The 24,389-nt window shown below is 54.4% G+C and overlaps 1 protein-coding gene and 1 long non-coding RNA gene across 2 annotated transcripts in view; both read left to right on the forward strand.

The window, feature by feature from the left end:
- PTPRN2 (protein tyrosine phosphatase receptor type N2) overlaps positions 1–24,389 on the forward strand; it is a 697,051-nt gene that overhangs the window by 598,462 nt on the left and 74,200 nt on the right. Inside the window, 1 exon segment of the mRNA XM_059932932.1 lies at positions 10,824–11,018. Coding sequence (XP_059788915.1) covers positions 10,824–11,018 — 195 coding nt within the window.
- On the forward strand, positions 604–5,287 carry LOC132371643 (uncharacterized). The gene is made up of 3 exons (XR_009504904.1): positions 604–716; positions 2,248–2,374; positions 3,281–5,287. It is a non-coding gene; the product is annotated as an uncharacterized LOC132371643 (long non-coding RNA).

Here is a 24,389-nt window from a genome sequence, read left to right on the forward strand (position 1 = left end):
CGGACCCTACGCCCTCCGCCCGCCCAGCGCGGGCCCCTCCCGAGAACCCTTCCCGGTGCCCTGGAATTACCCTTCACACCTGGAGGGACTTTCGCATCAGGGGCTGAGACAGACCTGGGTTCAGAACTCGGCTTGTTCCTTGCCCGGCGTGTCCTCCTGGAAGACGAGGAAGTTTCCCGAAACACCAGGGCGGTAGAATGAACGCACTGCACCAGCAAGGGACCTGTCAGTGCTCAATAAAAGCGAATTGACACGTGAATCTAAGGTATCGATATGAGAGGAGCTGGCTGGGGGAAGCGTTTAGAACTCTCGCGAAAACCATCACCCTTGATTTCCGGCGTCCAGAAGAGCGCCGCGCACGGGGAGCGTTGAGCTCTGTAGATGTGGACCAAAGTGACGATGGTGGTGATGACAGGTGATGAGGATTCAGTAGCTTTTGAGCCAGAAGAAAACTAGGAAGGTGACAAAAGTCTCTCACAGAAAACAGCTGCTAATATGCTCTTAGGCCACGTCAGGCCCATGCTGCTCTGAAGAGGCGGGCGGTTTATTTCCACCTGACTTGGCTATTTTTAATCGTCTGAATATGAAACACGAAACTGAAAAGCCGGTGCACACAGGTGGGGCTGCTGCAGGCTACCTTCGCTCACAGAGGCCGAGCTGAACCGTGAGCTGTGAGGCACCTCTGACTTTGGGGACCCTTGAAGCACAGTTGTCTGGTGAGTCGTCCACCGCAGGAGCCCAGGTGTTTACTGCTTTATTTGTCTTACGGATGGCGGCCCTGCCAGGGGGCTTGGGGCTGGACCGGAGCCCTCCTGTGAGAGCTGGGGTCTTGCAGGGGTTGTGTGTCAGGCACGCTCTGCCCTGGGTCTCAAATTCCAACTTTCAGCCGAAGCGTTACAGATCATTACGGAATGCACGGTGACTACGGGTTAGGGGAGGGGAAGACGCTCACTGGAGCCTGTTTTTTTTGTTGTCACAGTTCTTTCCCGATTTCACCCTGATGTTTGTCAGGAGCGGAGCGGATGGAGCGTGTCTCAGGTCTGAAAGGACAGACAGGCCTTAGGTGGGGTACGGGGGGCACCTGGTCCACGGTGGGCGCGTCCGATTCGTTCTGGAGGAAGTCCGCGCACTTAGTAACGTACCTTCCAAGCCCCCCTTTAGGCAACACGCCAGCTGCAAATTTCGTGACGGTGCACCCTGCGCTGTAAAGCTCTGGAGAGCGAGAACACTCTGGAGCCGCCAGCTTGGGCTCACACATGACCTCCCAGCCCTGCCTGGTCTGAGCAGGAGGCCTCAGCCTCCGGCCGCGGGGCCTGATTCCAGCTCCGGCAGCATCTCGGCCGCCGCCCAGGGGTGGGGACCTGGTCCCCTAGGGGCTGCTGGCTGCAGGTGATGCCCACCAATGAGCGGGCATCTAGCGAAGCCTCCCCGATCTGTGCTGGACGCCGAGGGAGACAGAGAACGGGAGAGTGACTGCTGTCCTCAGTTTGGGGGGTGAGAGGCCGTCCACGTGGCAGTAACTGGAGAGCAGGACAGGGCTGGGAGCGAGCACGGGGTGGCTGGGAGGGGGCAGACGGGGTCAGTGTCCTGGGCCTGGCTTTCTGACGGTAGATTGTTCCAGATTTAGACGCCAGCTGAACATAATGTTCACCTCTCTTAGCTGAAATGTGTCTATAACTTTTATTTTGAGAAGACATTTACAAGACGGGAACAGTTACTCGATGTTGCTTGGTAAACACGGCTGGCCGTGGAGCTGTCCTGGGCAGTTGACTGACGCCGTGGGACCTGGCGCGTAACGCAGCTGCAGTTGGGCCAGAGGAGCCTGGGTTTGCGGCCGCAGCTGTTATCAGGGGGTCGGGGTGCGGGTGAGGGTGCCACGTCCCTAGTTAAAGGTCAGAAGGAGCACCGCCCCACGGAGGCTCTGGAACCCGGCACAGGGTCCACCATGGAGCGGTGCTTCGCCCCTGCGTGTGCACACGCGTGTGTGAGCACGTGTGAGCGTGCTGTCCCGCCGCGGAAAGGTAAACGCTATCCGGGCACCACTGAGCAGCCTGGCGGAGGTGGTGAAGAGCGTCCCAGGACGGGTGGTGGCGACCTCGTGACACACGCCAGTGACGGTGAGACGGGCTAAGCGCCGAGCGCCCCGTCCTGGGAGCAGGAGCTGGGCTGGGCCGGCCTGAGGACGGCCCCCCAGTGCACCTGCTGCGGCTCTGACCTCCGGGGGCGTGTCCTCTGCTTCTTACCCAGAAATGGCCGTGTTCCCGTGGCCCCCAATCCCTTAGGAGGCGGCACGGGGACCCCAGGACCCCGGGGAGAGCCGTCCCAGGGCACAGAATATGCGCCTGTGTTTACCTCCCAGACCAACACTGAGCAGGTGAGCTACTCGCAGTGAGAACATTGATGTAAAATCCCTCCCATAAACCGCTTCACGTGTCCCCGGTTCCGTGCTCACAGCAGCCTGCCAGCCTCGAAGGCCAGGCCATTCCTTCCAGGTCACACTCGGTGTGCAGCTATTGGAGAAGAGCCGGCCGATCAGACGAGGCTTTGCTTTTCTTCCTATGCTTTTTCTTGATGAGACATTCCTGGCCCCTGACCATCCGGGCTGTTTTGTCCCCTGCTTTCCCCCAGACATTTCACTCAAGTTTAATCATATTCAGTGTAGAATTTGCTATATTTTAAACATATCTTGTATGGGTTATTTTTACAAAAATAATGCCTCCTCAATTTAGAGACTACAAATGAGCAAAATAAAAAATAAGATAAACACCACCTGTCCCCCACCCTGAGGGGACTTCCCAGGGCTCCCCTCCTGCCTTTCGGGGCATTTACCGCAGTGCTTGTATTTACGGTCACCTCCGAGTGTCTGTGTGTCTCCTCCCTTTCACCGCGGCTCTGTGGCCACTATCGGTGCCCTGCGAGCTGGGCTCAGGCCCCTCCCAGGGAGGCCGCTCCATTTGAGCGTTTTCTCCGTCTGGAGAGTAATTGCCCCCCCCCCCACACCCCCTAATGAACCCATTTCGCTTTCTCCCCGGCTTTGTGCATCCTGCCTTGGTTTTGCCCTGTTACCACTAATTACGCTCCCCAAATAACCCTAAAAACCCGGCCGCCTTTGTGTGCGCACTCAGGCCGTCCACTGCTTTGTTCCTGTTGTTCCTTGAAAGGTACAAAGAAAGAGGTTTTTCTCAAGCCTGTGGAGTCCTGTCTATCCTTTGGCAGAATCTGGGGATGGCGAGGCTTTTCTCTCAGAGTGAGTCCCACTCTCTGCAATTTCCCCCATCAGATGAAGATTCGAGAGATGAGACATTTGATGAGACATTTGCGTTATTATGCGTATGGATGGATTTCTTCTGCCGGAGTCCTAGTCAACCTACTTTGCAAATTGTGTTACAAAGAGCCATAAGACACTTGAGACTCTGCAGACACATCCCAGGGCCTGGGCTCCGTAGGTAACAGAGAAGCAGGCGGCTTTACAGAAAATGATGATGGCGGATCAGACCGTGCTGTGTGATCCTGTTTTCTTAGCCTGCATCCTTGTGCCCTAAGGACTGCCTCTGAAAATGCGAAGCTCTCGGGCTTAAACGGATCCTGCGCTGACTCTGCTCTGCGGACCTGCCCCCGCTCAGGGGTGGCCGGCAGGGCTGGCGTGTCTGCTGGGCTGGCTGGACCTGCGGGAAGCACCCCCAGTGGCACCAAGATGGGTGATTCACATTTTCTCGATGGAGAGTTCGTGCTCCTGTCTCACCTTTCTTGACCAACGAGGAGCCATTTGGATATTTTAAGATAGCGGGGCACAGGCTTCACGTGTTTATTTTGTGACTGAGCATTTGAGTTTAGGGAGACTGTGAAAATGCTGTTCTTTTCTCCTTAGAGACTTCTAAACTCTGCTTTCCCCCAGAAGGGAGGGGAGAGATTCTTCTTGCTAAAGACAGCGGTCGGTCGGCAAACTGGGTTCCACACGGCCCTTGGTGCCATGGACCAGCAGAGGGACGGCCCGAGTGGATCCACGTCTTTTAGTTCTGGTGCCCTGGGAGCAGGACCTCACCTGGTGTCCCGACTCCCTTCCCGCCCCCGTCTGCAGACGAGGAAGCTCGGCAGGGAGGCTGCGTCCAGCAGAAGGAAGGTGTGGTTGGGGGTTGCATGCTGGCCTCACGCCCAGCACTGTGTTGACTGCTTCACGTGTTCGCTCTTGGAATCCTCCCGGCAGCCCTGTGCAGCCATCTGCCATCATCCCCATTCCATAGATTAGGAAACTGAGGCACTCAGGCAACTTGTCCAAAGTCACGCAGCTCCTAGGTGGCTGAGCCGGGATTCAGACCCGGGTGATCTGGGCCCGAGTCCTTGCCTCGACCCATGATGCACGGTGTGGACCAGGGTCTGTCTTGGGTGGCGTTCTCTCCCACTGATGGATTTCATCTTCTCCCTGGGACTTGTTCCTAAGACACAGATGGCCCTAGAACACCTGCTTCCCAGGAGTAGAGGCCCCTCCGTCATTGGTGGTACAAATGTGGGCTCAACAGCAAAATCACAGCGTCTCCCCATGACTGTGTGGGCGTCCTCATCGGGAGCTTGGGATGACTTGCATCTGTTTTCCTCCGTGATTCTCTCCACACCTGTGAGGGTCCAGAAGCTAAAAAGGCACAGCCACACTGAGAGGAGTCACCTCTCCACAGTGGCCCGAGGCCCCTCTTGAGAGACAGACATCCTGAAAACCGAAGCACCACGGCCCCCAAATAAGTGATTTCCCTTCTGCTGTCGGAAAACGACTTTCTTTTCATTCACACACACATTGGTTTTTCCTTTCCTGCTAAAGTGTAGGCACTGGATGAGAAAACAGACTTGGCCAAACTCCTGGTGGGAGTGGTTTGTGACCCAGGGCGCCAGCTCACAGCCCGAGTGAGCACTCGGGTGGGAGAGGCGCCCCACGTCTGCGGGTGCAGCCCACAGGGTGTCCGGCTCTGTGCTCGGCGGCTGGTGGTCTGCAGCGGTGGACGGGGGACAGCCTGAGCAAAGAGCCATTTGAAGGGAACCCATGGATGCCTGGTTGACCTCACGTGTAGGTCTGCCTCTTGGTCGTTGGGTTATGTGAATCACTCGCTACACGGGGATTGTACTTGTGTTTATCAACTCAAGGTCATCAAGCTAAATGCTCAGTATCGTTTTTACGAAAGTAGTGCTGTCCTAGATCATAAGCAAGGTCATTTTTTAATTAAAGGCGAGTTAGTCTGGATCTTAAACACCTTAAAAGATGTTTTTCAATGGAGGGGCTGGAAGGTGCTGTACCTCTTTGTCCAGCCGAGTAAAGACTATTTGCCAATCTCTCCTCTGTGCTCAGGACAAGGCCCCGCTGAGGACATGCCGCATCTGTAAAGTTGAAGGGAATTATGATTTTAGTGAATTTGCACCTTAATTAGCACCTCGATGGGCTTGGTATCATTTTGGGGTTTCCATGACCTAACCCGGGGAGTTGGTGTTCCGGGTGTGGGTTCTGCCCTTCCTGCTTGCTGCCAGGATTATAAATTAGGAAAAGTTCAAAACATAAGTCTCCAGGTTTCTTTCAGAGCAGGCTGTGTAGTTCATTTAGCGTTGTCAGTTACCTTTTGCTCAAATAAGATGCCCTCCACGGATGATCACAGCTCTGAACTTTAAACTGCCTTCACAGGGCATTACTTACGGGAGGTTGATCTGGTTGATGGTGGTGTTTGTCACTTGATGACATGAGGGTCCTGTCCTATCCTGTGTGGCCCTTATTGGTAATAAATGCAGGCAGTAAGCTCAGGGAAGTGCTTTGACCTGATAGCAGTTCCCTGTGTGATGGGAACTTCAAATTACATTTAAAATAAATGTTTAAGCCCAGCCCGTGGCTCAAAGGGGTCAGTGGGATCGTGCCTTCATCCTTGCCGTGTGGACCGCGGATGCCTTTTTAGGGAGAGATGATACTTTTAAATGAAGAACGAGGCTCACAGGGTCACCATCTGGTCTGGGGAGGGGAGAGGCGTGGAAGCAAGAGCTCCCTGGTAAACCCATGGCTGGTGGCCCTCCTGAGAGGTTCAGATCTGCGGAGCACGGGCTGAAACATCCCCGCAAAACCATAAACCTAAGGGATTTCAAAACTATCCAGTTAGTGTCTGGCCAGACCATTACTAAGTCAGGTAGTAATGTTCTAAAAAGAGGTTCATTTTTCCTTAGAAATTTAAAATTTTAAAGTAATAGTGCAGAGCATGGACAAAATATAGAATTTCTGATATTAATTTAGAAGCTATGATCAAACTAAAGGACTAGTTTAAAAGGCCATACGGTGATTCCCCCAGAGATTTCTGCATCTCTTTGCGTCCTGCCTGCCTCTCTGGGGACACCTAGAGAGTCCTGTGACAGTGCAAGGGGGGTGACATAGCAGGAGGTAGGGGAGGAGGGGAGGATGCGTGTCCAGACGTGAGAGCTCAGGGCTCGGGCTCAGGCGGCGGCCACAGGGACGTGGAGGGACTCTGCCTGGTACCGAGCAGAACAAGCCATGATGGAAGATTCACCCGAGCCCCTCCCGCAGGCAGCGGGACCGGCGCGTCTCCTCCTGAGGGGCACGATCGTCAGACTCGGGCGGCTCAGACTAAACCACTTTTGAGTGATCGCTGCTTTTGTCACAGGCAGATAGGTCTGGCCTTCTTGTGTTAGGCTCAAGGGCAGCAGCGGGGGTGGACCTTGCCACCTTGCAGTCCAGGCGCGTGTGTGGCGCGGCTCCCCCAGCCCTGTTGTTCTGAAGCCAGTGGCGGCTCTGGCACTGCTCCGGCTCCCCACCTGCCGCCCGTGCAACGGCCTAATCTGAGCCAGACGTGTTCAACCCGTGTCTCAAATCAGGACGCTGAGGCTCGGACCCCAGCCTCGCGGAGTGCGGCAGGCGGACCCCCGTGGGCGAGCTGAGCCGCAGGCTGAAGGGACCAGGAAACCTTCAGCCACAGCCGGGAGCCACGCTGCCTCAGCCACAGGCGCGGTGCAGAGAGAGGCCAGCCGCCGGTGAACGGTTCCCTCCGACGTGTCCAGGGCCCGTCAGCACAGGTGGGCCTTGGGCCACACGCACACAGCTTGCTCCCAACATCTTAACTCCAGAAACCCAAGCACAGTGACGGGAGCAAAGTGAAGATGCGGGACGGGGCACCAGCACTGCCGCCCCGGGGGGGGACACGGGACGGTCCCGTCCCCCCGCTCCCCGACCTGTGGCCCCACTTGCTGGGAAGCTCTTGCAGCCCCGCGGGCCTGAACCGCCCACATCCCGGCCTCCAGAGCTGTTTTTGTCCCGCCGGGTCCCGCCCGCGGCTCCACCCTGACCGGGGCTCCCGTCCTGACACCGCCCTACCTCTTGTCTCCGCTCAGCTCCGCTGGCCTGTGAGCCCCGGAGGTCGGGCCCTGGTGCATCCGCCCGACGTGCCCGGCGTCCAGTGCAGTGCCGGACGCGAGGTTTGCTGAGGAGGTCGGCGGTGGGGGCTGACAGTCACCCAGGCGCGTGCGCCCGGTTCCGGAGGCTCCTCCTGAGCACGCTTTCTCATTCAGGCCTGCCGAGAGCTGCCAGGTTGGTGCCTCTCTGAGGCACAGAGAGGTTCGGTGGTTTGCCCAAGGTCACACAGCCAGTAACGGCTGCAGCCGGGACTCAGGATCAGGCATCGCCAAGACTCCAGGATGTGAGCGGATGGAAGTTTCCCGGAAGCTAAGAAAGAATCGACGTGAAACGTGTTACCCTTCTCATTGCAGCCTCTGGAGGGACAGGTGCGCCCTGGGCCAGGCTCCAGGAGGAGCTGCCTCCCCGCCTGGGTGGCCTGGTGGGGGTGTCCCGGGCAGTTTTGTGGAGGCAGGGGCTCCCCTAATGTCTCCTCACGGCCCTCGGAGCACACCTCCGCTGGTGGCTCGTGGGAGGTGGGGGCACGGGGGCTGCTGTGCCCCAGGTGTGTCACACCCCCTCCCACCCAGCCACCGGTGCTGGGCAGGACCCCCCCAGGCCTCCCAGGAGCAGTGCTTCCACCGCGGGGGTCCCACCACCGCCTGACCCTTCCAGAGATCCTGGCTTCGCCCCCTCTCAGGTAGTCCAGAGGTAGAAACGGGACTACGGTCAATTCGAGGTCAAGCGTCCCACCTCAGCAGGTGCACCCGTTTTTATTTGCAGATGGAAGCACGTGGTGAAGGCCTGACCCACCCCCCCCGGGGTCCCTGCGCAGCCCAGGAACCTCCCCTCTGCACAGGCGAAGCGCCATCACCCGGGCTGCCAGCCTCCGGGGCTTCCTCTCTGCGGTCAAGGCACCGATGTTCAGCCTTGTTTGCTGTTGGAAGTGCGGGTGACCGATTTGTCTTGGGTCTCTACTGCAGCTTTTATTTTTAAAAAACAAAGACCCGCAAGGGGAATCCGCTCTCGGCAGCAACGGGAAGGGGGCTGGGCCTGAGTCACAGGCTCAGCCCCGGGGCCACGAGACACCTGTGAGGCCTTCGCCGAGCCTGTACCTCAGTCCTAATCATCTGCCAAATGAGGAGGTCTGAGTGCTTGCTCCGTGGGCACCTCCGCCTCTAAAATTCTTGCTTCCTTTAGAAATATCTTTGAACTCGCCAAGCCGTCGAGCATTTGTTCTGGTTTAAAGAATTGTTTTTATCTTCACTGCCCCAGTACCTCTACCGTTGCACTGATTAACTATGGGACCTCGTGGCAGGCACCGCACCGGACATCTCACACACATGAACCCTTTTCATCTTCTGTACTGTCCTGTTACTTCCATTTTTAAGTGACAACACTCAGGCTTGGGGGCCTCGAGTGCCTGACCCGAGTTCACATAAGGTCTGGTTGCGCGAGGGCCCCGCCCGGGGCACTCCACTCTCCACAGGGACCGAAGAGGGACAGGAATCCAGGCTTGGCCGTCACTCTTCATCCCTGGCACCTCCACGGGCAGACACCCAGCTGCTCTGATGTTTTGCTTTTCAGAGGGTGAATCTCAAACATCTCACATCTTCTTCCCCAGAGGAGCCTATTCTTGGAGGGCGTTTTCTGAGCTCTCTTAGCCGAAGCTCATCGGACCTGGTCTTCTGGGCGAACTAAATGAAACCACGGAAATTACTGCAGAAACGTTGTTTGGTGGGCATTCCCAAAATCAAGTAATGTTCCACATGCGTGAGTGGGAAATCAGCGAGACATGGACTTGGTGGTACCTAGTATCATCAGCCTTATTACAATCACCCGTTGTGTCTGGGTTTCTTTTTGTTTTTAAGATTCTGAGGAAACGTGGGTGGAATTTCAAACAGATTTGTTGTTTAGAAACCATGTGAAATTGCTGAGCCCTGGACGGGGAGGGCCGGCAGGGAGACCCCACCCTCGCTGCTGGCCCTTTTTTCTTCTACTTCGTCTTTTCCGCCGTCTCCTCCAGGTGCCCACACTGACCCCCGTCACCAGGTGCTCTAGCGGGGCTGGGGGTTCGCATCCAGCCGGCCCCCACTCAAAGCGCCTGAGCCGCCCTCCCACCTGGGGGAGAGCTGGCACCGCGTCCCCAGGGAGAGCGAGCCCCCAGCGGCCTCATGACGACCCTTAGTGCCCAGTAAGCGGCAGCCGTGTGAGAGGACAGGAAGTGGGGACCAGCCCCGTGGCCGAGGCTGTGCCCGCGGGAGTGAGAGGCCTGTGGCAGGCGGCGCTGGTTGGGCAAGCGGGCTGCGGCCCCCTGATGGCACCAGGTGAAGAACAAGGGGCGTGGGGGACCCTCAGATCTCCAACGAGTCCTTTCTCCCCTGAACAAGTTTTCAACTCTTGGGCTCAGATGCTCTTATAAACTTCTTCTTGACGTCATTTTGCTTGACGGCTCGGGTGACAGTGACGTGTTCACTGGGCAGAGGCTGGGAGTCACCAAATCGTGACTGTTGAATTCTCCCCAAGGGCGCTTGGTTGCTCAGAAGTGGTGGGAGCAGGGCGTCCAGCTGAGTCTCCCGGGGGCTGGGTGACGGCCAAGACCCGAGTCTGGTGGCTGCAGGGCCACAGGCATGGATGGGCCTCCCCGGCCAGGCTGGTCGCGCATCCCTGTACGAGGCAGCCCAAGACTCTGCACTGACCCAGCCGAGCTCCGTCGGGTGGGGGGCTCGTCCGTCAGGCCCGAGCCCCGTGTCTGGTGTCCGCCCAGGGGGGCCACGTTCCCCATCCACCCTGCACTTTCCGTCTCGTATGCGCTTCTCTGGATTCCCTCCCGTGTGGGCTTTACCAGTTGGAGTGATGCTTTGAGAACAAGGAGAACCAAAAAGAGTTTTTTTTTCTGTAAACATCCTGACCCTGGTACCAATTTCTGTATTTCAGTCCACAGTGTAAAATCCCTTCCCTCCCGCCTGGGCCCACATTCTGATAAGGAAGGTGCCTGAGTTAGTGCACATGACACACCATTCTGAGGGTCCAGGGAGGCCAGAGTTGGCCCAGCGGCCCCTTCTGAATCTGTGCGTGTCTATCTGTGTGTGTCTGCGTATCTGTGTGTGTCTATGTGTGTCTCTGTGTATGTGTGTATGTATCTGCGTGTGTCTATAGCATATCTATCTGTGTACATCTGTGTGGTGTGTGTATATCTCTGTGTGCCTATAGCGTATCTATCTGTGTTTCTCTGTGTGGTGTGTGTGTACCTGTGTACATCTGTGTGTATATCTGTGTATGTATCTGTGTCTGTGTATCTGTATATCTGTGTCGGGGGTGTGTGTGTCTACAGCGTATGTACCCGTGTGTGTCTCTGTGTGGCGTGAGTACATCTGTGCGTGGTCACGGGTGGACCCCGTCGGCCCTGGCCCTGGGCACGCAGGTAGGGAGGCTCTGACCGGCGCCCGCTGTCTTGCAGGAGCTGTGCCGGCAGCGCATGGCCGCGCGCCCGTCCGAGCGCCCGGAGACCGCGCGCACGTCCCGCGTCAGCAGCGTGTCCTCCCAGTTCAGTGACGGGCCGATGCCCAGCCCCTCGGCGCGGGGCAGCACCTCGTCCTGGTCGGAGGAGCCCGCGCAGCCCAACATGGACATCTCCACCGGCCACATGGTCCTGGTAAGGCCTGCGGCCTCCGCGCGGGGTTGGGAGGGAGTGGCCGCGAGAGGCTTGGGGGCCAGCTCCCCAGCATGCGGCCCGAGGCGGCAGGAGGAGGGCGCCCCACGTCCAGCCCCTCTGCCCAGGGCCCCCCGAGGGAGCGTCGTCCCGGCTCTGCACAGAACCCTCGGCCCCCACCCTGGAAATGCGCATGCGTGAGCACCGACTGCGTGCGCCGCTTCTCCAGCCCGACTCCAGACGCCGTCCTCTCCTCCCTCCAGCCCCCAGCTCGCCGAGCAGCCTTTGGGTGAACGCATGTCGCCTACAGGCTGCTTCCCGTTAAAAGTGGCGTGCGAGGGGTCAGCTGCTTCGTATGCCCTTCAGAGGCCCTGTCCGGTGCAGAAGCCCCCCTGGCGGGGAGCCCTCTCCCCAGGATGAACCCGCCCCCTGCCCGTCCTGGAGCACGTGGTGCTTGATGCGTGATTACTGTCCAAGTTTTATTAAGAGGGTCTGTTCACAACTCAGCGCTTCTTGCCGTGTGGATGAGTGCTGATGGCTGCGTGGACACCGCCCTCCCAGGTCTCCAGGCCACAGGCCTCTCCCTCCCTGTTCAGTGACCATCACACTGGCCGTAGTCTCTCCTACTGGGGATGGGGCTTCGGGTGACGAAGGGCAGAGCCCGAGTCACTGCCCCCGGAGCATCGGGGCTCTCGTGGATCAGGGAAGAGTTTCCACTGCACAGCTAACTTCCCAGGAAGGGGAAGGGACTGGGAAGGCCAGTGTCTTTGTCCCTTCTAGTGGCTTGAACAGACACTTAATTAACTCTCTGTCTGGAGGCTGGAAGGCTGAGATGGAGACCCAGCGGATCTGGGGTCTGGTGGGAGCCCGAGTCCTGGCTCACAGACGGCAGCTTCTCGCCATGTCCTCACGTGTGGGAGGGGCAGGGAGCTCCGTGGCATCTCCTTAGGGCACTGACCCCGTCATGAGGGCTCCACCTCGTGACACCATCGCCTTGGGGGTTAGGATTCCACACGAGAATGTGGGAGGACACAGACAGTCACCCCAGAGCAGCCGGGAAACCACGTTTGCACTGAAGAGCCTCAGTGTGGAGCCTGGAGGTGGGTCTGGGGATGCCCCCAGGACGTTGGGGGTGGAGGCGCCCACTCCCGGGATGTCCGATCCGGGGGCAGGAGGCACAGGTGCCAGACGTGGGGACTGAGGGGCACAGCAGAGATACCAGACGAGGGAAGCCGAAGTCGAGAGGTTCAGCTCGGCGGATCAGCGCGGCTGAGCTGACGCCTCCCTCTGCTTCCTCCTCCCGCGGACGTGGACGGAGGGCCCGGGCTGGGAGCACGCGGCACTCCCAAGGCTCCACTGTGGTCGCGTGCGGCCGGGCCTGAGTCCCAGGGTTCGCAGTTTCCGGAGGAGACGGCGCATCGCTCAAGTTGCAGACGTGTGCTGCCGTCCTACTGTGCGCCCACAGCCAGGAGCGCGGAAGGAACCTCTTCTCTGGACAAATAACAGTCATATTAGTTTAGAGCTGACTTTTAGAGAACGTTTCAACATGTGTCCCTTTTAGAAAAGGAAACTCGACCGATCTCATTCAGATTTCTAATGAGATTCGGTTTTGGGGCCAACACATCAGCCAGGTGCGTTTATCTGACAAGTTGGTGGGGGGGGGGAGATGCATTTCGAGAGCCTTTATCATATTCTGGTATCTTCATATTTCAAGACAACTGAGCTACGGCTTGATGGTATCTCACCTCCAAATGGGACGTGAACACGTTGCCGTTTTCGTAGAAAACTGTGTTTTGCGGTACCCGTGCGTGATGGCAGACGTGACAGGGAGCCTGGTGGTGGCCTCGCGCTACAGAGCCGACCCGCTGTCCGCAGGCCACCCCGCGGCCGAGCCTAACACGAGGCGTCCCCTGGGTGATGGCGGCGACAGCTTCCAAACCCACGTCCACCGCCGACCAACCCAGAAACCTGCGGGCGCTTGGCCGCCCCCTGGACTCAAGGCTTCTTCTTGTTAACCGACCGACGCTTCATTTGAATTGGGGTCACCGGCTACTCCTCCCGACTCTGAGTGGGGAGCAGGCGCCGGGCACCGTGGAGAGGGTCCAGCTCAGCCATGGGGGCCCCACTGTGCACGCCCGGGCGTCTGGCCCTCACGCCCCAGTCCTGTTTTCTGCCCTCTCGCCCGCTTACAGAGGGGTTTTCTTAGCCCTACCGTGGTCTTCGGCCCCCCGTACGGGACCCCGAGGTGTGGAGACGTGGCAGAAGGGAGCCCCACTTGGCATTTTTACACCTTCCCATCCACGAAAGCAAGTGAAATGGCTCGTCTTTTAGGCTCTGAAACTGCAGCCCTTTCTCACGGGAAAGGCCATGGGACACATTCACCCAGAACAGAGCCACGTTCGCAGGGCCTGTCTTGTTACTGGCACGTGGATGCCGGCTTCCCATCTGCAAGGGCTGCAGCGAAGCCGCCTGTGCCGGACCGCAGGACACACGGGAGCCCCGACCTCCTGACTCATTACGGCCACAGGGAGACCGGCGGGTGGCGCTCAGCCATCCCGGCCCTCCGTCAGGACCGTTCCCGGTCATCAGACAGCCGCCACGGCCATCTCCCTGAACCACGCACTGAGGTTTCAGAGGCCCCGAGGTACGTTATGCAAAGTCCAGGCAAGTCCCAGGAACCCACCGTTCCTGATGCCTAGCTGCTCCCGTGAACATCACACGGATGTGACGTTTCAAGTTAAAGACGTGGTGGAACCAACAGCAAAGCTACTCACGTTTGGACAGCCGGGTGGAAGCGAGGAGTAGCTCAGGAGGCCAGTGCGCAGAACTGGAACGTTCTCCTTGGCAGAGGACGGAGGTGCCTTGGAAGGAATGAGTGGTACAGGAAGCTGGAAAGCGAAACATTGACCTGTCGCTGGAGGACTGTCGGAGGGCTGACCTAGGGGAGGCGCCCCGAGCGCCTTCTCCCTCTCCCTGTCACTCCACCCACTGCAGCGTGATGTTGGTTTACGTGCTGTGGCTTCACGCTGGGAGCCGTGGTACAGAACTCTAGGCATAGACACTCCTCCTAGGGGTGAGCAGAATTCGCCCTCCCCTGGAAAGGAGGCAGGGCTTTCCGTGGAAGAAGGAAGGTCTCCGGCTGGCGGGAGGTCGCAGGCCGCTGTGCAGGTGACAAAGCCACTGCCGCCAGCCCAGCTGCTCTGGGCGGTCTTCGCGGCGGAGGAGGCCGAGCGTAGCTTAACTGCAGGGAGGGACCTAATTACCGCTGAGCCAGGGATCCCAGCCAGGTGGACGAGACACAGAGGAAGGGGCCAGGGAAGCAGGTGTTGACTGAGGCCTAGAGGCACTGAGGTCTCAGGGACATGAGTGTCGGCCGGTGCCAGGAAGTGGGGAGGGGGAAGGCCTGGCAGCTGCCCAGTGGACACGTGGGAAGGGGCGGGGCCGGCCATCGAGAGCCCCTCCTCCCAGGAGCCACGTCCTCCTGCCGAGACCAGCACGGCCTCCGAGCTGCCAGGGCCCAAGGGGTCGATCTGGAGATGGAGCATGCGGCTGATGGCACGGATACTGCAGCCCCAGAAACCGGGGCGAAGCTAGGAAGCTTAGCTGTTTCCTGGTCCCACATCCCTGACAAATCCTTCAGCCTCCGTTTTCTCATCCCCAAGACGGGCTTAGTAATAGCGCCTCCTGCGAGGTCCCTGTGAGGGTTAAACGAGACCGAGTGTGAGATGCTGCACCTGTGGAACCTACAGTTGTAAAGATTCAGGCTGAAAGGATCACGGCAAAAAAAATGGAACCAATTCTCCTTTGATGAAACTAAGGGGAAAAGGGCCTCCACAGGGAAAATGTCACATGCCCTGGAAACTGCAGCCCCGGGCACACGGTGAGGGTGCTTTGGGGGGATTTGCAAGCCCAGGAAGGGGGTGCCCGGGAGGCTGTGCCTGACAGGCTCCCCGAGCCATGCGGCGCCCAGGCCTGGGGCGAGGTAGGAGCCCCCAGACGTTTGTCGAAGGAACGACGTCACCGGGAGGAGGGAGACGGGAAGGGAAACACCCTCAGCTGTGAACCTGGTCGGCTTCTGAAGACACGTTTTCCAAGGCAACGTGGCCAGGTCTGACCAGGCTCAGAGCAGAGCTCTGGAAACAGGTGACCTCATTCCAGTGACTCAAGGGAACTATTATCAACATCGTTGTGTTTTACATACGTCGTGGGACTCAGCTTCTTAAGAACTGCCGTCCATCCTTTCGAAAGGTAAAGGATCACGTTTGAACTTACCCTTCGGAAAGACCTGTTTCTAGAGCACGTTTGATTTCAGAGGCTGGCGTGTCAGCATGGCAGCTTTGTGGGTGGCGTCAGGAGCAGGTGGCCGTCCTGGTCCCTGGTTCCTCGGAAGCCAGCCGCTGGTCACAGAGACAGTGAACGGCATGCAGCTGTGTGGACGGAGGGGCCACGCCTTCATCCAGGTTGAAGGTGACGGTACGGACGGGATCTTTGCATCCCCTCTATTCTTGCAGAATTCGATACACCAGGAGTGAGCGTCACCGAGCGTTTATGTAACAGCACTGGCCTAGGAAACCATGAAGTAGGAACTGGTTTCAGCCCATTTCACAGATGAAGACAAGAAGACCAAGAGCAGTGATGTAAACACCTGAAAAATGGGAAGTTACCACCTTGCAAAATGTGACCAAGCCTCCCCATCGTCACGGAAGGGAGGAAGCTTACGGAAGCAGAAGTGTTTGGCGACAGACAGTTGCTCTGGACCTGCGAGGGGTGAAGGATGCCGTGCCCACGAAGGAGACAGGCCACCTCGGACGTCACAGCCCAACCCGCAGGGCTCGGGGCCTCTCCACGGCGTCCGCCTCCTGCGCTCCTTGATCGTGGGACATTTGCGCTGAGTGATCACTCTCATTTTATCTGGCACCAGCCTCCTGAGCTGGTACTTTTATACCCACGGGTATAGTAAGTTAAATGCTTAACCAGGAAGCGACGTCTCTTCCCAGAGGCCGAGGGTCTGTTTCGGGGGGTGGGGGGGCGACCCCGTTTTCTTCGTCTTTAAGTTCAGCACGTGTATTCCTAAAAGAGTGTCGCCCAGGGTCCTTGCCGCGCGCCCTGGTCCTGCTCTCTGTGACCCGAATGTGCGTCTGAGGCTCAGCTGGCCGCTGTCCTCGTGGTGAGGGTGACGGGGCCACCGAGAAGTTGACACGGTGGCCGGGCTTCCTCCGGCCGTGTGCCTGCTCGAGGGTGTCAGGTCCAGCCGAGCCGGGGTCTGCCTGCCGCCGTAGGACCCACGTCCAGGCACCCGGAGCTCTGAGGCCGTGGCTCCCGCCCGCGGCGCCGCTCTCCGTGGCCTGCGCTTGGAGGAGCACGAACTTGCGTGGAAGCTGTTTCCTGCCATGTGAACCCTGCCTGAGGCTGAGACAGAAGCCCTCCTGGGAGTGAAATGGCTCAAATGCATCAAACGCTGTGCCCCCGGCCGCCAGCCCTCCCAGAACTTGGGGGACGGCCACGAGAAGCCTTGCAGGCCAGCCACGCAGGGCATGTGGTCAGAGGTCCAGGGCTGCACTGACGGGGCAGGAGGTGATGGAGTCGAGGCCAGAGGAAGGTGCGCCCACTCGGGTGGGCTGCTGCTGGGGTCATGCGGTGAACCCGAGTCCCATTCCCGTAGAATTGATCTGACCGCCGATGGCGGCCAAGGCCTCGGGCAGGCCCTAACCCAGAGTTCCCACGTCGGAGCGGCTTGGGGCTTTGCTAGAGGCCCCTGTGTCTGTGCATTTTCTCACCCCGGGCACTACCTCTGCCACCCGGAAACACCTGCCCTCGAGGTGAGCTTGGGGGCCAGAACTGGTCGGCACCCACTTCAGACTGCTCACGGCCCCTCAGGTTCCAGGAGGACCCAGCTACTCAGACAAGACAGCTGTGTGTGTGTGTGTGTGTGTGTGTGTGTGGTGCCCAGCGTGTGTCTGGCACACAGTAGGCGTTTAATCAGTCCTTGGGACCCTTCCTCTGCCTCCTCGCAGTTCTTGGGTGGCCGCCCATCTTCATCCTCGCAGGAGGGTAATCATCCAGCAATTCCCAAATTGAGAGCAACATCTAGCTCTAAGTCCTGCATCTTCTTAAAGCAAGTTTGCAGTGACCTACATTTACCATTCTCTTAGCGTCTTCCTGTCGTTTGAGTCCCAGCCACCCAGGTTCAAGGACTGTGTTTTGTGTTTGTGTTCATGGAAACATTTTAGTAACGACTTGCACAGCTGGTGGGAAGGTAGGCCGTGGAGAGCTTGTCCTCCATCCATGTGATGACTTCTGGGATCCCAGCCCTCCCCCACAGGCAACACTGTTACCGGGAACCACACACTGTCCCTCACGTGACGCTGTGTCTAGGAGACGGCTCCACCTGAGTGTATGTGACTCTGCTCACCTTAACGGTCTATATCATTCTGTTGTTCAACGTACAGTAACTTAGTTATTGTACGCTAGTAAAGGTCATGTAGGCAATTTTCAGACTTGGCCACTGCAGCATCACAGCATGTGTAAAAATAATTGTAGGTTGAATTTCTGGAAGAACCTAGGTCTTGTTGTTTATTGGGAGAGGCATTGCCAAGTTTCCTGCCAGAACGTTTGACTAATTGATGCTCCCACCAACTACGCAGAAAATGGCACTGTATCCCCAGGCCCTCCTGAGGCTCGGGTACTGGCCAGCTTGGATCTTCCACTGGTGAGTGGAAATGCTATTTTAAAGCAGTTTAGTTTACATTTCTCTAGCCACGTGTGACTTTTCATAATTTGGGGAGCCATTTATTGTTCCCTCCAAGAATGGTTTTTGAAGTGTCCCGCGGGGATGCCCACCCTGGGGGCAGGAGTTCTCCGTGTTACATGGCACCAACCACGGATGCCAACGCGAGTTTACTAACGTGGTGTCGGAATGAAACTAGTTCACTCTTGTCTGTCTTCCGTGCCCATTTATTAGTCCACACGTGGGAGTCAGCCGTGGACTCGGAGAGCTGGCCTGCAGCCCCTCCCGAGGGCCCTGGCCGCTGGGGTGCAGCCTGTGCTGAGGGGCTGTGATCGTGTCTGCTGCCCACACTCGGCCGGCCCCTCGGCACCAGGGCTCCTCTGGCATCTGCAGCGTCAGTGACTCGTGACAGTTTGGTGTTGATACAAGGCAGCGAGTTCCGTTTCCACTGCCCAGTCTTGGGGGGGTGCAGAACTACTTATTATATTTTTGGTGAGGGATGTAACTTGCCATGTTATTTTTAAAAATCTGATTTATCGTTTAAAGTGCTAGAATGATGCTAGAATGGTTTCCTTGCATGTTAGACCTTCTACTGGTGAGAAGATAGGGTAACATAGAGTAGGATCAAGCATCCAGTTGGTATTTGTTGAATTAAATGGAATAATCAAACACTAAATTTGGTAGTAAGTCTGTGAGTTAATGTTTCTGAGGGGAAAAAATTGAAACTGGTGTCCAAATGGCACTCGGAAAGTGTCCGTTCATACATATGAACAAGAAATGTTTCCTGTGTGCCCGGTGGCCTACTGGGACCCCCCCTCAAATAAACCTGATGGGATGCCCAGAAAAGAGGCTGCGTTCTTCCAGCCCATCGGCTTCCTCTTGGGAACGGAGTGACAGCAGTATCAGTCCAGGCCCAGGGCAGAATGATCTGATTGTTCATGTACAGACTCGGGTGTAAAAATAATAGTATATAATATGTAGCTTTTGAAATTGCACTAAACCATAGGGTTTCGCCAGTAATTCATCAGTGGACCACTTTTGCTCACCTTTCTATGCTTGGCATCTGGCACAGCTCTTGGACATAGGGGGTTTTCAGTAGAAGTTTCCTGAGTGCCTGAGTGAAGTCGATGGTCGGTGTGTTACCCCTGAGAAGTTTTCAATCTAATTGAAATGAGGAGGGGGGCATGGCCAGAATACACTAGACTCAGCCAAGTGCCAATCACGTTCCTTTGCTGGGAGACGTCTCCGTCCTGGGGGGCCTGGTCAGGGAGGAGCAGCTGTCCTGGGGCGGGCAGGAGACAGCAGGGAAGGTCACAGCCCCTCCAGGAACCCTGATTCCGCTCACAGGGAGAGTCCGTGGGAGGAACAGGACACGCACGCAGCCTCGAGTGGCCGTGACCCTGGGCCAGACGTGGGGCGGCTGGAGCACCAGCGTGAGGGGCTGTGTCCCATCCGTGTGTGGCCACTGCGGCTTCTTGAACGAGAAAAGTGACACCTGGTTATTGGCTTGTTCACTTACTTGAGGGCATCTGCCAGAGGGTGAGGGCACTGGTGACAGACAAGCAGGAACTGAGTGGGTCGTGACCACTGTCCTCTGATGTTTTCTCTTCCGGAGTCAGAGGGGAGGGACCCAGAGGCGCTCTGATGAAAGGTGGTCCCAGATCCAGAGGCTGCTCCCCAAGGTGACACCTGGGGCAGCTCAAAACCATCCCCTCAGGCTTCCCCACCCATAAAGCATGACGGCTTACAAAGCCCACGTGATCGTACGGTTGTTGGGGAAAGAGAGTCGCTCAGGATCTGCAGTGCTGTCCGGACGTCCTCAGAACTGGGGATGCTGGAGGTGAGGTGCCAGTGTCACGGTGTGCCTGTGGCCTCGTTTCCTAACCACTGCTGGGGTGACGGCGTTGGTCTTATCCCCCCTTTCCCCTCTACTGGCCCAGCAGTTATAATTTAATAACTGTCCTCATCATTTTGACGAGCATAGCTCTGCCCTCCTCCCAAGTAAACCCAGAATCTCCGACTCTGAACCCGGCATCTCCCTCTGACACACGTATTGTCATTGCCCAGTATTTTAGTTTCACCTTAACATTTATACCCCTAAATTAACCATTTTTATTACTGATTTTCATAGTCAGCCCTTGTTCAGATTGACTGTTATTTTTTTTCATCACCATCACGCCGTCTCGGTTCTTTGTTTTGATTAAAATCTCCTCTTTTCCAAAACTATATCCTTCTTTCAGTCTTTTAATAGGAAAGTCTCCCTGTCTTTGTCTGAAAATGTCTTTAATTAATCCCCACACTTGCATGATAGATTAGACAAGGATCAAATTCTAGTTAATTTTCTCTCATTACTTTAAAAATACTATTTTCTTGCCTTTGATGCCGTAGCTGTTGAAAAGGCTGTTTGTTGCTGGTCCAGGGGCTGTTCCTTCAGGGGTCATCTTACTTTCTTCCTGAATTCTACACCTCTGTTGTTCTGGAACTTCTTTGTGCCTTGTCTTGGTGTGGACCTATTTTATTATATACGGGTTTTTTGCGAGTGGGGAGGGGTTGTTTTTTAGTTCGTTTTGTTTTTGGCTCAGGACTTACTATGATTCCTGAATCAGAGAATTGCTATCTTCCATCAATTCTAGAAGATGACACACCATTTACAGTTTAAATTTGACTGTCTTCCATTCTCTCAGTTCTCTCCTCTAGTAGAAACTGTTGGGCGTTCTTACTCTCCTTCCGTATTTTCTCTCTTTATCCCTCTGCCTCGCATTCCAGGGAATTTCCTCAGACAGACCTGCCATCTAGTGCGCCCTGTTTCTCTTCAGCAGAGCCTAGTCTACTGTGCAATCCATCCGTTGTGTCTGTCATCTCCAGGAGTACACTTTTCATTTGCAGTTGTTACGTTATTCTTTTTTAAATCCGTCTGCTGTGTTGTTCTTGTCTTATATTGTCAATCCTCCTTTAATATCTTCAGTTCTTACAAATGTGGCATTGGGTTGTTTCCACCTAATACTTCTATTGTCTAAGTTCCTATGAATCGAAACCTGCACTTGGGTATGTTTGCCGTCTGGTGGGTTCTGTAATTTTGGATTATAAGCTCCTCATAAGTGGGGCTCTATCTCTCAGAATTTTGTGTTAACCTCAAAAGAGAGGTTTTGAGATTGATATTCTAGCCACTCCAGGCTACCATTAAACCAGGACCATCTTTCCATCAATTCCCCACTCAGAGATTCCCAGATGATGTATATATTGTAAATTTGACCCTCAATCCCAGGTGAGGCCCAGGGTCCAAATGTCTTCCCATCTTGAATCCATGTGGAGACAGGTAAGCTTTCTTGAGGCCTGAACAAATGTTTTCACTGACGGCGTGGTCTTCTGAGGGTCCTGGTTCGTGTGTGGTCTCACATCCAGCCCCCTGACTCCTGCATGCCAGATTTCCCTAAGGCCCCACGTGGACAGTGGAAGCCCAGAGCCCGGGGCTGAGGTACAGGAAATCGTTTGGCCCTGCCCCTCCCTCAAAGGCTTGAGTGACTTCAGGTCACGTACCTCCCTCTTCATGTGGATTCCTGGGGATTTCCCTTAATTTTGTGAAAGGCAGACCATGCCGTTTACACAGCGTCCCTAGACATCTTACAGAGGAGGCCCTTCAGTTTACCCCGTTCTTCTCGTCTCCGGGAACGTGAGACTCATCGCAGGTTAAAACACAGTGCAGATGCTGCTACCAGTTAATTTCATGTCCCCTTGACAGTCATATCTAAGACCCAACTTCATGTTCTGCATAATAAAGAAAGACACCTCAAGGTGGGTCCCTGTGATCAAAGAGAGTGATCAGCCATCTCGTTCAGGCCAGTTCCCACACTTCCCTTTTGTACGTGAGCAAAGGGGTCACCTTGCTTCAGGAAGTGCCTGCACACCTGTGTGTGCAGCATAAGCTGTCTGTGGGTGTGCATGGACAGGCACCTTGGTCAGCAGGCAGGTGGGCAGGTGAGTGGAGCCCAAATGCTAGGGGCTGGTAGCCATGGAGAAATTCCGGTGGTGCGTGTTTTGCAGTGATGATCAAGGCAGCTGTCAGGAGGGGTGGGTACCGGTTCTGTAGCTGGGTTGTGCTGGAATGGAAGAGCAAGATGGGTGACATCTGATAATCCTCCCGCTTCACCCATCAAACCTTGAGAACTCGTGGGCGTGTAATTTGGGCAGCACACAATATGATTGGCAGCTGAACTGGGGAGAGATGAAAAATACATTTGATAGTCTTATCTCTTAACTTTTCACCCTAAAAAGTGAAAATAATTTTTGATAGATCAACTCTCCTCTCTTCTACTTTGAACTCCCCATTTCAAAGCAATTGCACAAAGAACACTTGTCAACCAGCTCCTGGTTGCTGTGGCTGACTATTGAATCTTCATTTTTCCTTTTTCTTCACTGTATTTTAGCTATTTCACTGCTGGTTGGAAGGTCTGGGAAAAGAGAGGAGATGGACATTCTAGGCTTCATTCCCTTTTAACAATTTTGGTTGGTGAAGAGAAGATAAATTTTTGTGTCTTGTATGAGCTTTTCCTGTTTTGCTGCCATTTCTATTCCCCCATTCTCGTATTATTGCTCACGAGCATGTAGCCTGTTAGTTTTAGGAAATTAAAAACCAAACATTCTACTTCCAAAGGGCACTTCTAGAACGTCTGCAAATATTTTCTAATAATGTGCTGTAGAATCCAGAATTTCCCATATGGATATGGAGGAGAAAATTCGTGCCTGTGTTGCTGTCCTAGGTAACCTTTACTGCACTCGCTGGAATTCTTTATTCTTCCTAAAAACTTCATCAGAAAATCATAATGAGTACATCATTGGTACAGAACAGAAAAGGCTGCTGCTAAGAAAAGACCTACTGCTTTGTGGTGCGCGAGATGCTGTCTGTGTGTTGCTAGGCGACCATCCCTCCTCCTTCCTCTTCCTGAAAGGTTTCCCTGTTAAACCGCTGTCGTCATCTTTCGAGTGAAAATTGTCTCCTCTGGGCTTTTTCATGTCAGTTGGGTGATAGTGAAGGTGTTGGGTCTTAGAGAGAATCTGCTCTTATAATTGTGACTTGGAATTGGCCGCTTGAATTTTGTAGGTGACCATCTGGTTGGGGAGGCATGGATGGATGGCCCCTTTAAACACATGGATCTGCTGGTACACACATATAGAAACATTATTCAAAACTGCTTTTCAAGAAGATCTTAAGGAAACACTGCCCAAGTCACTGAACGACAGTGAAAATGTAAATGATTTCTTCATCGCTCAACTTCTTGTCTGGCGGGGGGTTACCCATCAGGTACCACCCCTCCCCCACATGCTAGAAGTAGCAGGGAGGTCGATTTGGAGATTCTTTTGTCTCCTAGAGTTTGTTTCTGTATTAGAAGATCTTTGAGGGTTGGTTATCTTAAAACTGCATTATCATGATTCTTTTTTCCTCTTATTTCCTATCAACTCTGGAATTTAAGGTTGGTTTCCAACTGCATTTTGAACATTAATGGAATTTCTGAATAACTCATGGCTGAAAGTATTTTTCATATGTCAAAAAGACATGATTGAGGTTGGAATCAAATTCTTATTTTCTCATTGAATAAAGACTTTTTATTAGTCTATATAATAAAAATTTGTTGTAAAACTAATACTTGCAAATGCATTTTTACATACTGTCTGAGTAATTTATAAAAAGTAAACAGAAACGTAGCTTTAGCCAGACAGTTTACTTTTCTAGTTAAACTATTCTGATTTCTCTTCCACATCAAAGTCTCAGAAACATTAACTTTTCTTTGTAAAGGTTAACATTGGCTTCTGCACTAAACCATCTATAGACAAACTTTGATTATCCAAAGAAGAGAGGATTTAATTATTGTTAAGCACAGAGGTTTACAATGGATGAGAAATGATTTAGGAGAGTTTAATCTATTCAGAATGATTGGGGTTTATCTCTTCATCTTTCTTGCAGTTTCTTCTCAGTTTTCCAGTGTTTTCCGTTTATCTATGAAGATGAGTATATCGTTGGTAGGAATAAGACAACTTAATAGTAGTTTTTTTGTTTGTTAAACAGCTATTTTAGGCGTTTGAAATGCCATGGATAGACATCTTAAACTGCTAAAAGGCAGAAATTAGTAGAAATATCACAAACTTGAACTAATTTTTCTTTAGACTTGTGTTAATGGAAGTAGCTGCAGCCTGGCAGACTGATATTTAAAATCACCACATTATCAATTGTGAGGGTGTTTTTTTTACTGTTTGTAGACCAAAAGTACAAAAAGAAGAGAAGCACACAAAAGATATTTGGTAAAGGCAGGTGGTCTGGATGAATAATGTTTCTTTCATTAACATATTTCCCATATTAACTGTATAATTAATTGTACATAGCCAAGGGAAGCTATGGAAATTGCATTTTGAGATGTATCAAAGCTGCCTTATGCTTCAGACTTCCATGCACTTTACCGTTAATGAATCCAGAGATGGGAGCCTCAAATCTATAATTATTACTTACTATTTGAATGACAAGCAAAGAATTTTATCAGCAGAGTTTTAAATGAAATGGGATTAGCCGCTAATGTTGAAATTGTTCATCTTATGAAAATAATTTTGAAGAAAATGTTTTAGTGGAAAGAGAGGTCTGAGGAAAGCATTTGCCATTA

Source organism: Balaenoptera ricei, chromosome 9, assembly GCF_028023285.1.
Source record: "Balaenoptera ricei isolate mBalRic1 chromosome 9, mBalRic1.hap2, whole genome shotgun sequence".
In the NCBI taxonomy this organism is placed as follows: Eukaryota; Metazoa; Chordata; class Mammalia; order Artiodactyla; family Balaenopteridae; genus Balaenoptera; species Balaenoptera ricei.